We start from the raw sequence: 16,940 nt of genomic DNA, 5'->3' as shown, positions 1-16,940 counted from the left end.
CGGCTCTGCTCTTAAGTGTTTTTGTTCGGATACGGTTTTGGATCCCTTAAATATCAATGCAAATCTATAAAAAAAATTCATAAATCATGTAATTTGGACCTGCTTACATGCAGTTCAAAACCCGAGGTCGGTTTTTAAATCTGATTTCCAAACTGACTACAGAACCGAATCGTAACTTGAATTGTCTCGGAACCTACCCCAAAGTGATTTCGAACTAGGGAGCTCATTCAGAGCCGCTCGCTCGAGGGGATCGCTCGCACCCAGTGTATGCAAATTCGGCTAAGTGACGGCATGGCAGGCGCTCGCTCAGAAAGGCATAAGCACCCCACTTTGTGTTGGCGAGCGATCACTTTGTGTCTATAGATGCCCATTAGCGTATGTAGAGACTCCCATTAGCGCCCATCATCTCCAGGAAGTGTATTAAAATATTGGTACATCGAGGACCATCGGAAGGGCTCGCAGCGCTTGTGGTTGCCTTACCTTACCGCAAGCTCTGTGAGGACTTCAGTGTACAAAACAGGCAGGTGACGTGTACTATGACAATGCCTCTTAATTATGCACGCCGAGGAAACTACGTTGAAAAACATAGGCACGCCTGCGTTCGCACCTCCACTCCCCCGTTTCTAGTGGCCTGCCCCTGTTACCACCCACAAATGGCCTCTTCTGTCACTCAATCAACTGGGCTGTCTATGCTGAGCAAGCGAGTGATTCCCGGTCTATCGCAGTGGTTCCCATACGCGCAATGTGATGCATACGCATGCGCAGAATGCAAAAATTGGCCAGCAACGAGCGAGCGCATCCTAGCGAGCAGGTATGAGTCAGGTCCAGAATCTTGTGGGAGACACAGCCAGAACAGAACAACCCACACAGGCCCAAGAGCCAGCACCTGACTAAAACTGCTGGTAACCAATCACAGTCGACCAGGCCAATGCGTAGGCTGACATAATCATAACTGGTAAACAAGTCAGCAACCTATCCAAGGATTCAGTCTAGACTCAACCAGCCGAGTACAGATATAACACCACCTTCCCTTCTAGCTGGCAAATCACACACCTTTCTATTTTGTTGTTACTATCTTATTAAGATTAAACTATTCTAACATACTAAATATTAAAATGTACATGTAGAAAATTAAAAAAATCTAAATAGTATTATAGCTATCCGGCCCCCAACCTGCCCTTCTAGACGGACAATCACACACCTTTCTATTGTGTTGTTATTGTCTTGTAAAAATTCAACTATACTAACATAGTAAATATTAAAATTTAAATGTAGAAAACTTTAAAATCATAAATAGAATTATTTATATCCGGCCTCCACCTGTTATAATACCTGATGAACTCCTGCACTGTCAAAACCTAAACAAAGTGCCCTTCACCAATAACAACCCCCTTTCCCGGAACACACACTTGTTCGTAGGTACTCGGCTGCCGCCTGGACTTCGCACTTAAAGTAATAACAGTGCAGGAAGCACAGGTATCAAAATATATACATAGAAATGTGACACTCTAACAACTCATATAGGGAACTACACCTAGATTATCAGGAGGTTTTCCATCTAGGAATAAACCCAAGCTCTTACTCCTTAGCTTCTCACTCTCTATTTCTATTGTGTTATTACTGTCTTCTGAAAATGAAACTATACTAACATACTAAATATTAAATGTAATTGTAGAAAAAGTAAAAAAAACATAAATAGCATTATAGCTATCCGGCCTCCAACCTCCCCTTCTAGCCGGCCAATCACTCACCTTTCTATTTTGATGTTATTATCTTATTAAAACCAAACTATTCTAACATAGCAAATATTAAAATGTAAATGTAGAAAAAGTAAAAATCATGAATAGACCTATTGCTATCCGGCCTCCACCTGTTATGATACCTGATGAACTCCTGCACTGTCAAAACCTAAACAAAGTGCCCTTCACCAATAACAACCCCCTTTCCCGGAACACACACTTGTTCGTAGGTACTCGGCTGCCGCCTGGACTTCGCACCTAAAGTAATAACAGTGCAGGAAGCACAGGTATCAAAATATATACATAGAAATGTGACACTCTAACAACTCATATAGGGAACTAACCTAACCTAGAAAAAGTAAAAACATAAATAGCATTTTAGCTATCCGGCCTCCAACCTCCCCTTCCAGCCGGCCAATCACTCACCTTTCTATTGTGATGTTATTTTCTTATTAAAACTAAATTATTCTAACATAGTAAATATTTAAATGGAAATGCAGAAAATGTAAAAATAGAAATAGCTTTAAAGCTATCCGGCCTCCAACCTCCCCTTCCAGCCGGCCATCACACACCTTTCTATTTTTGATGTTATCTGATTAAAATCAAACTATTCTAACATAGTAAATATAAAAAAAGTAACACTTAAAAAATATATTTTCCTATCTATATCAACATTTATCATAAATTATCAAAATACTACAGGATCCAATGTCCTCTTTCCACACGTCTGATCTTGCACGTGTCTTCCATGTCCTGTATAATTAGAAAACAATATTAGTACATTGTACCGATTACACCATGTGCACTTAGTATCATTTATAACAAAATATATATAACATAATATACATTTTTGTTTCTATGTAGAAAAAATATAGACTTTTTAAAACCTTTGGATTATTTACTAGTGTAACATTATGAGTCCACAGAGCATAAGCTGCTTTGTGACATTTCTTTTTGCACTAATGCGATCATTTATACAGTAAGCACCTGGACCTGTACATCAATGGGGCGACTTCTGTGGTGTGGTGCAACATCTTGGTGGGAGAAGATGGATATAACACAGTGTCTGTAGCTAATTATTGGTTGTTAGCACTTACAGGATAAAATATGTAAATGAGACTGAAGGGGTGGAGACTGAGAATCAGAGGCATTCTCTGGTTAGCGGGTGGTCGCAGAGTCTCTTCCCTGCTATAGGATCTTTTACAGGTTCCCAGAGGATGTCGGTAATTGGGAATTGCTCTATACTTTTAGTAGGACAGCTTTTGTATCACCCAGACACCTTTTATATAAGTGTCTTGCTTGGTGCACAAATACTTTCTGTAATAAAAGCACAATATATAACATGGAAACATACAGTAAAGACAGTCCACAGCCCTCACAGTCTCCTCACCCATGATTAATGTCACGTGATGCTCCTATTAAAAGGGGAATATGGGAAACTAACGAACAGAGTGATCACATTTAATAGTAGGCATATTTACTTTGTCAAACACGTGCACCCACCAAAGGCTGGGCTTAAGGCACACTTGCCTACCCTCCTGATTCGGCCGAGAGCCTCTCGGAAATTGGGTGCCGCTCCCGGCCCCCCGTAAAGGCAGGCAAACTGAATCCTCCTCTCCGTGCGGTTATCAGAGATTCCCCCGCAGCGGGAGTGGTCCATGACGTGATTCATGCTGAATTGCATCATTTTGGCCCTGCCCCCTGCTTCAGAATGCAAAGTATTAGAGATATGAGAAAGCAGTAGTGGGCGTCCCTATGCTGGCTGAGCGGTGGCCGGCATTCGCATATTCTCACTGCAACTTTGCTTACGATTACGCAGCTGAGATTGCGATCCGTGCTAAATCAGGCCCTATGTTTGGTTCTATTGCTTTTTCTGTGCATGCAGCAGGTACAGCTCACTCCTCCTACCCCTCCCTGCCTCCATTGTTCTTCCTCTGCTCACATCCCTGACATGCCCCTTCTCCTCCATTTCCCCCGCTATTATTTTTATATCTCTTAAGCTATATCTGTTTATGTAATAATCCCCAGCCTGCAATTATTTCTGCATTTCATCTTGCAAGAAGCTTATTGTCCAATATGAAAACTGATTATTATTGATCCTCAAATTACTATTATGCCCAGCTCTATCTCCCTTTTTCTTTCTTCATCTTTCCCTGGTTTAAAATTGAAATCTTCAATCAAACATGTTTAAAAAATAATAAATATATAATGTACATACATGCAGAGGTTCCCATTCTGGCACCCAGCAGTGCTGAAGCCTCAGCTCTATGTTCTTACAGGCCGGGTGGCTTTGGCAGGGTTCTCCAGGTGGAGGTGACGAATGAGAACCCTGCAAATCCTTCCTGCTCCTCGGCTGTAAGAGGCAGTTTACGGGCTTCTGCTGCCTCCATTCTTTCCAGATGTTTAGTTTTGGAGGCAGGCGGTGGAACGGTTGGCTAAAGAAAGAAGAAATAACATTTATACCAATGACTATTGCATCTTTTATTTGTAAGGTAGAAAAAGAGGCATTTACAGATTTTGCACAATAGTTTAAATACTAGGTGCTTACAGGGAGGTACATTTACTAAGGTACAGGTTTTTAGAAGTGGAGTTGTTGCCCATAGCAACCAATCAGATTCTAGATATTATCTTCTAGAAGATGCTAGATAAATGATAAGTAGAATCTGATTGGTTGCTATGGGCAACAACTCCACTTCTAAAAACCTGCACTTTAGTAAATATACCCAAAGATGTCTATATAAAGCTGAAGGAAGTGGCATAAATGTTGCACAAAGAACTGTCAGTCAGACCATATATAACAGTATTGCAGTAGATGCAGTGCTCGAAGTGGGGCGGTATACAGCGGTATGACATATCGCCACTTCCTGCTGCCACTTAATTTTTGATACAGTAGAGAATGTACCAGCGCTGGAACAGCTGTGGCATTGTGTGGAGATGTGTCCATTGTGATGGAGCCGGGAGCATCAGCTCCTGGTTGCACTGCTGTTTACAGCTAGCAGTGGCTGCCAGCCAATCCTGGCTCGCAGACCAGCTACCAGTCAAAAGAAGGGACAGATTTTTTAATCTGGTACCTTCTGCTAGCCAATAGCGGCTTGCAGACCGCCAGCCAATGAGAAGCAGCAAAGTGGCTTTCTCATTGGCTCACGGCCGGTGCTGGATTTAAAAAGACTCTCCTTCTTTTGACTGAGTCACGCGTCCCCGCTGGTAACCGGCATCGCGGATCCCTATTCCCTCTCTGACAGCTGGTTTAGGGGTTGGATTGTGGACATCTGCTGTCGGTTCTTGCTTCCCTTAGAGTAGCCTCAGCCATTCTCAGGACAGACAAGCTACCCATTGAGGAGACCCTGAAGGACAGTCCTCAGGTCACAGGTCTGGCAGGGAAGTGGCTGTAGTGTGCTGCGTGGGTGTGGGGTGTGTGTGTGTGTGTGTGGGGGGGAGTAGAGGAGGGGTGGATTACATTTTTCATACCCCCTCCTCTGAATTCCCACTTTGAGCACTGAGTAGATGTGAGATTGCTCTGGTGCGACTAAAGGTGTTGGCATACTCTATGCTCTCAGGAGAAGTCTATGTAACCTAGAAGTGCACCTTGATGTGCATAGAGGAGAATTCATTTCTAGAGGATAACTATGGAAAAGAGTAAACTGAGTATTAAAGTCCAACCTCCAACCACTTTATTTACACCCATTTATTAACATAAATAATTACAGTTTCCTTCCTTAAATACTGTATTATGTATGGTGCCACATGGTAGTAACGCTAGGAATGCCTTTCTCCACTGATGTGCCATATGAAGGCTAAGAGGAGCCCCAATAACAGTGTAGGACAAGACCCAAAGACTATCACCTGGGTGCTGGTGCAATGGTCACATCTTATTATACAGCAGCAATGGCCCCTTAGGTCAGCAAGAAATGTACCATGTCTACCCCTTTACCTCATTGCCAAATTACTGTATCACTCTGAGGGCTCTATTTATTAACATTATTTTTATTAAAAATAAAGTGAAGTAAGGGGCTTTCACACTCTTTTCACATTATTTTAGTTTCACATAAATTTTCTAAAGGACGATTGGAGTAGAATTCGGAAAAATTCTACTCCAAACCCTAATTATCACATATTTTTAGTAAGCAAATCGCCTTTCCCATAATTATAATGGGATAGAACAGCTGACCACCAGAATCCCTGCAGTTAGTATTATGACCACATCCCATATACAGAGGTGGAGGCTAATGCATGTGTCAAGTTATTGCAGTCACAGCGGCAGTACTGTGCAAATGCTAGTTTCAGCTTCCCTCTTGTGTACAAGCGTATGACGGACTCTGCAAGCTCTGAGATGCCCACTTTCCTTGCTTGTGCCAGGGGTTGTATACACTCCACCATTAACGCACCATAACTTGCAATATCGAAATGACAGCCTATGGCAGCACAGTGCTTCCTTCTGAACATCTCCTAAACATGGCCTCTATGGTTGTGGATCTGCTTTTGAGAATGCTGCCTCATTCACTGACATGCCCCATACTCTCCATAACATGCCTATGACTTTCCATAACACACCTGTGACTCTCCATAACACACCTGTGACTTTCTATAACACGCCTGTGACACCTTGAGACAGCCTTTTTTTGTGTTCACTTTAGGCCATCTCCCGGTAACCGCCCAGGAATACCTATGGCTTTCTGACGCCAGCTCAAATGGATGCGATACCATATGCAACAGAGGTGTCTGCATACACATAGAAGTAACAGCGGTGTCTGTGTACACATAGAAGTAACAGCGGTGTCTGTGTACACATAGAAGTAACAGCGGTGTCTGTGTACACATAGAAGTAACAGCAGTGTCTGCGTACACATAGAAGTAACAGCGGTGTCTGCGTACACATAGATGTAACAGCGGTGTCTGTGTACACATAGAAGTAACAGCGGTGTCTGTGTACACATAGAAGTAACAGCGGTGTCTGTGTACACATAGATGTAACAGCGGTGTCTGCATACACATAGAAGTAACAGCGGTGTCTGTGTACACATAGAAGTAACAGCGGTGTCTGCGTACACATAGATGTAACAGCGGTGTCTGTGTACACATAGATGTAACAGAGGTGTCTGCATACACATAGAAGTAACAGCGGTGTCTGTGTACACATAGAAGTAGACAGGACTTAGGGTTTGAGTCAGAGGTGGACGCAGTGTCAATGTTTGCACAGTTGTGATTATTTGGTACTGAGCATGCACAAATAGTCCTAATTATGTGAATGATAACTTTTATCTATATAGTTCTGCATAACTGGTGGCATTATATAAGTAAACAAGGGATGTAGTTACCATGCTGGTGCTCGGGATGTCGGCGTTCAGCAATCGGAATCCCAACACCAGAATAACAACCGCTGGCATCCTGATGGTAAGTATTAGGGTTAGGAGGGGGGTAAGGGTAAGACACTATGGGGAGGGTTAGGTTACGGGGAGGGAGGGTTAAGGATAAGCTGAGGGGTTAGGCTGCAGGAGGGAAGGTTAGGCTGCAGGGGGCGAGTTAGATTTCGGCTATGGGGAGAAGGTTTAAGCTGCGAGGGGAGGGTTATGGTTAGGCTGTGGGGGGGAGGGTTAGGGTTAAGCTGCAGGGGGAGGGTTATGGTTAGGCTGCGGGAAAGGTGAGATAGGGTTAGAACACTTGTCTAATTGGGTCGAGATTCTGACTGTCTGAATGCCACTGTCGGTATTCTGACCACCGGCATCCCAACTGCTGGGATTCCGTATCCAACCCATAAACAATAATAAATGTCAATAATAGGTTGAGTGGCAGCTATAGCCTGGACCATACATGCACATTTGCACATCTCCTTAGCTCCATGTGTCTGACATGTATGTATTATCTGCTGACCAGCATTTAGTGACAGGTTGTCCAGTAGCTCATGGAACTTCTGTGCTATACTTACTGGTGCAGGTATGTATGGGGGTGCGGTGCTAAGGGCTTCAATGGCGACCCAGTCGATTGGCTGAAAGAAGGGATCACGGCGTATGTTACCATTAACTCCGAGTCGTCTGGCTTGGTCTTTATGGAGGAGCTGAAAAAATTATTTGCATTTAATTTAATGGCTTACATACAGACATACATAATAGTAGCTCAATACAATCATTTTACAAACATTTCTGCTGCCCGGCACAGAGGAATATAAAGTGATTTGTCCATGGCCACAGCATGTTATACTGACATTCTATCTGGGGTATGTAGTATGTCTCCCATTATCATTCTCCATTCAAAGAACATCTACCCACCAAGCCATTTCTTCTCATATTGCTCCTAATTTGGTTATCTGTGTAACAATGGGAGGTCAGTATGGGTGTTTCTATAATGGGTGCAGGGTGTACAGTGAGCACTGGCCCCTGGGTGTAACAATGGGTGGTCAGTATGGGTGTTTCTATAATGGGTGCAGGGTGTACAGTGAGCACTGGCCCCTGGGTGTAACAATGGGTGGTCAGTACGGGTGTTCCTATAAAGGGTGCAGGGTGTACAGCAAGCACTGCCTCTGGGTGTAACAATGGGAGGTCAGTATAGGTGTTTCTATAATGGGTGCAGAGTGTACAGTGAGCACTGGCCCCTGGGTGTAACAATGGGAGGTCAGTATGGGTGTTTCTATAATGGGTGCAGGGTGTACAGTGAGTACTGGCCCCTGGGTGTAACAATGGGTGGTCAGTATAGGTGTTTCTATAATGGGTGCAGAGTGTACAGCGAGCACTGGCCCCTGGGTGTAACAATGGGTGGTCAGTATGGGTGTTTCTATAATGGGTGCAGGGTGTACAGTGAGTACTGGCCCCTGGGTGTAACAATGGGAGGTCAGTATGGGTGTTTCTATAATGGGTGCAGAGTGTACAGTGAGCACTGGCCCCTGGGTGTAACAATGGGAGGTCAGTATGGGTGTTTCTATAATGGGTGCAGGGTGTACAGCGAGCACTGGCCCCTGGGTGTAACAATGGGAGGTCAGTATAGGTGTTTCTATAATGGGTGCAGAGTGTACAGTGAGCACTGGCCCCTGGGTGTAACAATGGGAGGTCAGTATGGGTGTTTCTATAATGGGTGCAGGGTGCACAGCGAGCACTGGCCCCTGGGTGTAACAATGGGAGGTCAGTATGGTTATTTCTATAATGGGTGCAGGGTGTACAGTGAGCACTGGCCCCTGGGTGTAACAATGGGAGGTCAGTATGGGTGTTTCTATAATGGGTGCAGGGTGTACAGTGAGTACTGGCCCCTGGGTGTAACAATGGGTGGTCAGTATAGGTGTTTCTATAATGGGTGCAGAGTGTACAGCGAGCACTGGCCCCTGGGTGTAACAATGGGTGGTCAGTATGGGTGTTTCTATAATGGTTGCAGGGTGTACAGCGAGCACTGGTCCCTGGGTGTAACAATGGGAGGTCAGTATGGGTGTTTCTATAATGGGTGCAGGGTGTACAGCGAGTACTGGTCCCTGGGTGTAACAATGGGTGGTCAGTATGGGTGTTTTTTTTATAATGGGTGCAGGGTGTACAGTGAGTACTGGCCCCTGGGTGTAACAATGGGAGGTCAGTATGGGTGTTTCTATAATGGGTGCAGGGTGTACAGTGAGTACTGGCCCCTGGGTGTAACAATGGGAGGTCAGTATGGGTGTTTCTATAATGGGTGCAGGGTGTACAGTGTGCACTGGCCCCTGCATCCAGGGAGCCTCACACCACACACTCTGCACCCATACAGTATTCTGGCATCGGCCTCACAGAAATCACTGGGAAAAAGGTGCTGCTGCATTTTCCCGAAGATCTGCACATGTGCAGTAGAGAAATCACTGGGAATATGGCACCATCGCTGTGTTCCCGGAGTACTGCATTCGCACAGTAGACACTGGCACAGTCCCAGAGGCTACTCTGCAAATTTGACGGAGAGAGAGGGGAGGAGCCATACGGAGTCAGCACATGGGCCCCTCCTCTCTTACACCACTCCTGGTGCTCAGGGTTTTTTGGACATTAGAATATTACTTCTATACTTCTTATTAAACAAAGCATATGAATTATAAGCAGCATGATGGTGTACTATGCCAGGTGGGCACTGCCAGAGCTTTTCTATGACCTCACCTGTGATCACTAGAAGTATATATTTATTGGGCTTTGTAAGAACCATACCTGCAATTATCTGTAATGTTTCCAATTGTCTCACTATACAAAAGTCTTCCATTACTTATGTAATAATTGTATTTCTGATTGCAGAGAAAACAGTTGGATTATGCAGGTAGCTGTGTATGTTTTGCACTGAAATGCACTTTATATTTATTAAGTATATTTATCAAATGAGAAAAGCCATATCTCAATGGAACCGCCCCCATCTCTGCCTTAGCGGAGCCTAACCCTAAAACTCCCAGGGTGGTGCCTAACCCTAAGTTCTCAGGGGGGTGCCTAACTCTAACCTCCCCCCAGTGCCGCATAAACCTAACCCCCCCAGGGGGTGCCTAACCCTAATTTTCCCCAGGGTTGCCATAACCTAACCCCCCCCATCCCCAGGTTAAGTAGTATACTTACCCAGCTGTTGATGATAGGGATGGTGGGGGTCGGGCTTCCAGCGTCAGGATTTAGATAGTCATTGGTATTTCGACACCTATCTTAAGTCCCATGCCGGGCTTGTGCAGTCGGGATATAGACCAGCGGCAACTCATCCGCCGGTCTATTGACTGCATCCCGTGTGAGCCAGCTAGCCGCGGAGACTGGCCCAGAGAAGAAGTAAGATAAGCCTTACAGCTCCTGTCCAGTACTGAGAAGCAAAAGAGTATCACTGACCAGGTGATATTGCATTAATAAATTGCATCAATACTGTCTTTCTAATGCAACAAAAAGGAGGGATTAAAATATCCCTATCACGGCTTGCTGATAAGTATCACTCTGCGTGCCTGAGATTTCCCAAACATTGTGAGATCTCGTGCACAGCCGGACTTCCACAGAATCCATACCAGCAGGTAATTCTGCCAATAGAAGGAATAATGATAAGCCACAAAAGAGCACTTATTGTTTTTAATAACATCTGAATGATTTTCTGCCTACAGTAAAATCGTTACATATTTGCATATAACCTACAGAAGAGTAATTTTCTCTCTGTTATCTGCTTTCATACATACCGATGTTCATTGTAAGTGTCAAATAGCGCTGGTTATAGTGCATTTAACATTTACCAAATCTTCTTACATCTCCTCCTTAGTTCCACCTTTGGGAAACCAGAGCTGAGCCCTTCATGTATTTATGTCCTGGTGCAGTGTATCCTGTAGTTCTCCTGGGGGACAGTATAAAAGTGTGCCTTTGCTAACCCCATTACACAGCCATAGGACATAGCCATAACTATTACTTTATACATAACCTAGAACATGTAGGAGAGTGGCACAGGGTTGGAGGGCTGTCTAGCATATTTATTAAGGCGCACCATGCAAAGACTGATGTGACTTCTTCTCTGCATTCCACAGGTAAATTACAACTACTGCTCCCATCAGATGCTGTTTTAGTGATTGCCTCAGCACAGTTTTGAAAATTTATACTGGGTAAATTACAACTACTGCTATACTAAGAGCAATTTATCTAAAGGAAGTTAGGAATTTATTGTGAATCTGTGTTGGCCTCCCCCCTTCTCACAAATTGTTTATCTTAGACTTTATTGCATCCCAATTTAGTGTGTGTTAGAGCTTTCGGGGTGGGGTCCCAATCAGTGAGCACAGAGACACATGTTTGTAACTTTAGATATTACTGCTCCCACAGGCTGCATAGCTGGTGTTAAGATTCAAAGTGTTCTGATTATAAGTGTAAATACAATTTGATAACTAAGTCGGAGTTACGCTGGAGATAAACTGGAGGAAAACTGAGGGAAAAGAAACTCAAAACCAGATCACTTTCTGAACAACAAGAAGCAACATACTTATGTGAATGAACAAAATCAACATCTTCTGCTGTATGCATATCCAGGCAACTACTTACTGCACTCACTGCTTGGACACTGCAAGTGCTCCCCTGTCTGTGTACTGCTCTTGTTGATTGATCTTTGTTGATCAGAACACTTTGGACTGGATCAGCTCGGGTACATTGTAATTTTGTCCTCATTCATTTTGTATTGCCTTTTCCAATTGCGCCACATCTATCCACTTTAATCATTTGTTTATAAACTAATTCCTGCACCCACTACTCACATACCTCTCCTTTATATATCACTTTTGGAGCTGCGCTCATACATTAGCAGCACTGTTCTTTACATGTATTTTTGAACATTGAACAACTTTAATCCACACTGACTCTATATCTCACAGCCTCCACTCCAGTTTACATCTCAATTATTACCTTGTCCACAGCATGAACACACTTACTTCACACAACCCCCATATTCTATGTCCACATAATCCTCTACTTTATCCATCCCTCTCTTCCCCCTCCTGTTTCCTCCACTTGCTGTTCTTCCTTTTTTTCTCTCATCAGTCTGCTTCCAACCCTCTGCTTCTTTCCCCCACCTCTCCTATACCTCCACTCTCAACCACCTCCCTCCATGGTCTTGTTACCCCACTACTAAGCCCCATTCCCTCCTCGTTCTGTCTGTCACCTCCAGGGCTGCCAAGAAAAATTCTGGGCCCGGGTACTGCAACATCCTGTGGGACCACATCATGTATGGCTGCACCCATTTGTGAGTGGGTCTAGCATGTGAGATGCACCCACTCACAGGAGCATGGCATAGCACCCAGCAGCTGGAACTAAAGTAGTCACTACTGTATTAGGATGGCGGGACAGTCCCATAATAGCTGCATTTCTTGTCAGGCTGTATATAGATGCTAAAATGTAACACAAATTAAAGTGCTTCTACTTTACTTTGTACATCTCTCATGTAAATAACACAAACAATCTATTTTCTATCATAGAGACAGATGAATGAAGGACTTAATTTTTACATAACATCAGGTCATCTTATACACACACATTCCGCAGCACATATCCTAACCCACTGCTCCATGCTCCTTCTTCACTATCTACCCCATCTGTGTCACCCCTGTCTGTCTGCCCTTCCCCTTTAGAATGTAAGCTCTCACGAGCAGGGCTCTCATCCTCACGTGCTTCTCCTCCCCCTACTTATAGTATAATTTACTCCTAACTCCCCACAATGGCACCTAACACCTGGTTGCTCATGTCCTGCTGCTTGTGTTTTGCAGCTGAGTTTATAACCTTGTCCTTGTCCTGCATTGTTTTGTATTACTATTAACTGTTTTTCTTGTGTGCTCATTTATGTACTGTGTAAGGCGCTGCGGAACCTTTGTGGCGCCATATAAATAAAGGATAATAATAATAACAGCAGGGGTGAAACTAGCAGTGGTGCATAGCACTGGGGCCCACCATAATGAAGGGAGCCCGCTGTTGCCAGACAGCATTATCAGCAGGCCAGCCAGGTGTTATTAATGAGTCAGACTGACTCATTATAGTACATCGGCAGCTGCCGGGATGAGAGCCATAACAAGGAGAGAGGAGGAACCAGTCTGGCCTCCCCTGATCTCATGGACATTTACATTATATTCTATACTAGCTGGGATACCAAGCATTGCTCTGGTTGAAGGCTGGACTGTGAAGTAACCTGCAGCCTTCATTTTGTTACATTGTCCTTACCTATAACCTGGATAACTATGCAAATTAGGAGTAAATGACAGTGCAGGCGGGTGTATTATCATACCTTTTGGAATGGGGTATATCAGAAGCAGACTGACTTACAGAACAGCTATAGCTTCCAAAATCACTTTAGTTACAGAAATCACTGCAGAACAGAGGGGGTGATTCAGCTATGGATGGATATGCTTTTGCAGCTGCTAACATGTTAACAGCTGCGATATCTGTAATATGATAATGCAGCAGGAGGTGTTATGCCTCCTGCATACGTTACTGAACCCAGCTGCATCCAAGGACACAGCATCGAATTATCTACAATAATCAGGACTCTGCTTGATCCCTGTCACTGTGTCTGCAGCTGAATCACCACTTGAAATCACTGTGCAGTCCAACATTGAAGACCATGTCTAGCAGTGCTGCCATCCCTGGAATGCCGGGACTGGAGTCCCATTCCCAGACAGAAGGGGGCTCGCTCGCAGTGGCACTGTATGGCTGCGATCAATCTCCCCTGCTGTTTGTAATCTCTGTATGCTAAGCCTTGCCAGGATCAAAGATTGTGGATTGATTATGCTGTTTGCCACAGTCTAAAAATCTTGAGTGCTGAGCTGCTCATAAGCCTGCCAGGTACTGTGTGTGTATGAAGCCAGCCCATCAGCCCCAGAACCTGTGTAATTAAAGAGTATCTCAGTTTTGTTGGATTCTGTGACAGTGTATGGCTCTGATGATGTTCAAACCTAGGAAAAAACCTATTGCTGGTCAAACTACACCATCATGCCAAGTTTGGTGAAGCTAGGTACAAAACTCTGGCTGTGCATAAAGGAAAAACAGACAGGCACACTGTTTTGCTTATTATATAGATGTGTATCTATCATTTCCCTTTTGCTGTGTACAATATCATACAAAGTTATCTATAGCCATTAATATCACATACTTTACAGTTACAATGTATAAATGTAATCTTATTTACCTGTTCAATGATGTCTTTGACCGCAGTGCCTGATGCAGAAAGTCTTTTGGGATTGTATGTAAGACTTCCAGTAATCATTTGAGTTAAAATAACTCCAAATGAATACCAGTCTGCACTGGCATTATACTCCTCACCAGAACGCACCTACCAGAAGAGAGATATTCATTATCAGGTTGTTACCAATAATTTTTCCATTTTATCTTTTTTTAATTGACCAAGTCCATCGCTCTGTATAATATGTGTTTATGTGGAGACAGAGGGCCTGATTCAGAGCCGGACGCTCTGACCAGAGCTCTCGCTCTGAATCACGGCCCTCCTACATGAAAATGGAGCGGCCTTATGGACGCTCGCATAGCTGTGGGTTACCACCCACAGCTTATGCGAGAGTCCATGATGATGGTCGCGATGGTCAAGACCATCGCGACCATCGGGCTTGCGATGGAGACCCTGCGGTAGGGTCTCGCTGCCGCAAGCCCTGGAGTGATTTTGGCTCTATCAGAGCCACAATCACTCCCACTGACATCACTAGTGATGTCAGTGGGGCCGGCTTCAGACGGTAGGCGTTCCCATGGGAACGCCTCCGTCTGGCATCCACGCCCCCGGCACGCCCACCAAAGGGGGCGTGCTGTCACTCACCATCGACAGCACGCCCCCTTTGGTGCGAGACCCGGAGCGACGGAGAGCCCGTCGCTAGTCGGGTGTCGCGCATGCGCACGACGGAGCTCCCTTCGTCATGCGCAGTGGGGCAACATCGACCCGCTTGCGAGCGTCCTGCACTCGCGAGCGGGTCTGAATAACCCCCCGAACACACAAAAGTAGAATCATAAAACAATGCAGTGATGTGCGGTGAGGTCAATGGCTGGGGAAGCACACATGTATAAAAACTCAGTTTTTATATTAAAACTCTGGAGCATGACAGGGAGTATGATAGGGGAGGGAGTATGACAGGGGAGGCACTGCCTCCCCTGCCTACCCTGACCGCACGTCTTTGATACAATGTAATGTGTCAATTCAGGACACTGATGTGTGGCTTTGTGCCGCCTTGTAATCATATTGGCATATGCTGTGTTTCCTGGGGAAGACTACATGTATATTACCTTAGTGTTACTATAATTATTAAGGACTTTATTTCATTATTATTTGTAAAGCGTGGACATTTCCCTGGCCTGGAATCAGGGCCGGCCCAACCATTACTCAGGGTATGCGGCCGCGAAGAGCGCCACAGTGACGAGGGCGCTGCCATCACGCAGCCCGACAGTGGATGTGACGGGGTGGCCGGCAGGCGCAAAGTTCTAGGGGGCCAGGTCTGCGTATACCTTTCTGTTAGGGAAGGAGCGATAACGGTGCCCTGGCATACTTTACTCACATGAGGCAGCTCCTTCCTGCTGCTTCTCTCTATGGTAAGACACCCCGGGGGTCAGAGGGTTGTGTGGTGAGCCCTGATTGGAGGAGCCATGTACACATGACTCGGGCAGGGGCGGAGCTACACCGTCTTGTTCTTCAACTCCTTATGGTGCGTACACACTGGGCGATTAAAGTGGACGACTGAACGATAACGATATCGTTATCGTTCAGTCGTCCACTTTATCGTCCATTTTTAACACAAAAAAGATGAACGATGACGACGACGCGCGTTCCCGCGGGTCGTTCGTCATCCTCGTTCATCGGGCTGACATGCAGGCCAACCTGATGACCTCGTCAGGTTGCTGTATGTCAGGGAATGGGTGAGAGAGCCCGGCGCTGAATGATATCGCTAATGATATCGTTCAGCGGCTGTGCTCAATGTCATGAACGACATTGAGCACAGCCTGCCGGGGACACACTAGACGATATCGCTCAGGGAGCATATCGTCTAGTGTGTATGCACCTTTAGTCCAGGGCTTCAGGCAGCCTGGAGGAACTACTAGAAGCTCCACATCAAGGTGAGAGGGGGTGAGACTACAGGGGAACATATTGCTTATGTCCTCCACTCTCTGTGTGTGACCCTGCCTGGATATGTGTGTGTGTCTCTATGTAACCCTGTATGTCTCTATATGTAACCCTGTGTGTGTGTATGTCTCTATGTAACCCTGTATGTCTCTATATGTAAACCTGTGTGTGTGTGTGTGAGTGTGAGAGAGAATGGGTAACTGCTGTGTATGTGACAATGTCTGGCTGCTGTGTGTGTGACAATGTCTGGCTGCTTTGTGTATGACAATATCTGGCTGCTGTGTGTGTTACAATGGCTGCTGTGTATGTGACAATGTCTGGGTGCTGTGTGTATGACAATGTCCGGCTGCTGTGTATGTGACAATGGCTGCTGTGTATGTGACAATGTCTGGGTGCTGTGTGTGTGACAATGTCTGGCTGCTGTGTGTGTGACAATGTCTGGGTGCTGTGTGTGTGACAATGTCTGGCTGCTGTGTGTATGACAATGTCTGGGTGCTGTGTGTGTTACAATGGCTGCTGTGTATGTGACAATGTCTGGGTGCTGTGTGTGTGACAATGTCTGGGTGCTGTGTGTATGACAATGTCCGGCTGCTGTGTGTGTGACAATATCTGGCTGCTGTGTATGTGACAATGTCCGGCTGCTGTTTGTGTGACAATGGCTGCTGTGTGTTTGACAATGTCTGG

General features: G+C 45.2%; 1 protein-coding gene across 1 annotated transcript in view; it reads right to left on the bottom strand.

Annotated features, from left to right (window-relative positions):
• Window positions 1-4,012: 4,012 nt before the first annotated feature.
• LOC148517638 (protein kinase C delta type-like) overlaps window positions 4,013-16,940 on the bottom strand; it is a gene marked incomplete at its 5' end in the record, with an annotated part of 67,245 nt that continues 54,317 nt past the window's right edge. Inside the window, 3 exons of the mRNA XM_088478490.1 lie at window positions 4,013-4,174; window positions 7,663-7,791; window positions 14,328-14,471. Coding sequence (XP_088334616.1) covers window positions 4,013-4,174; window positions 7,663-7,791; window positions 14,328-14,471 — 435 coding nt within the window. The remainder of the gene's footprint in view (window positions 4,175-7,662; window positions 7,792-14,327; window positions 14,472-16,940) is intronic.

The sequence above is a fragment of the Taudactylus pleione genome, unplaced genomic scaffold (assembly GCF_031769625.1).
Source record: "Taudactylus pleione unplaced genomic scaffold, aTauple2 ptg000214l, whole genome shotgun sequence".
Taxonomy (NCBI): Eukaryota; Metazoa; Chordata; class Amphibia; order Anura; family Myobatrachidae; genus Taudactylus; species Taudactylus pleione.
The sequence above is the reverse complement of the archived record's forward strand: the minus strand, read 5'-3'. Positions and strand labels throughout refer to the sequence as shown.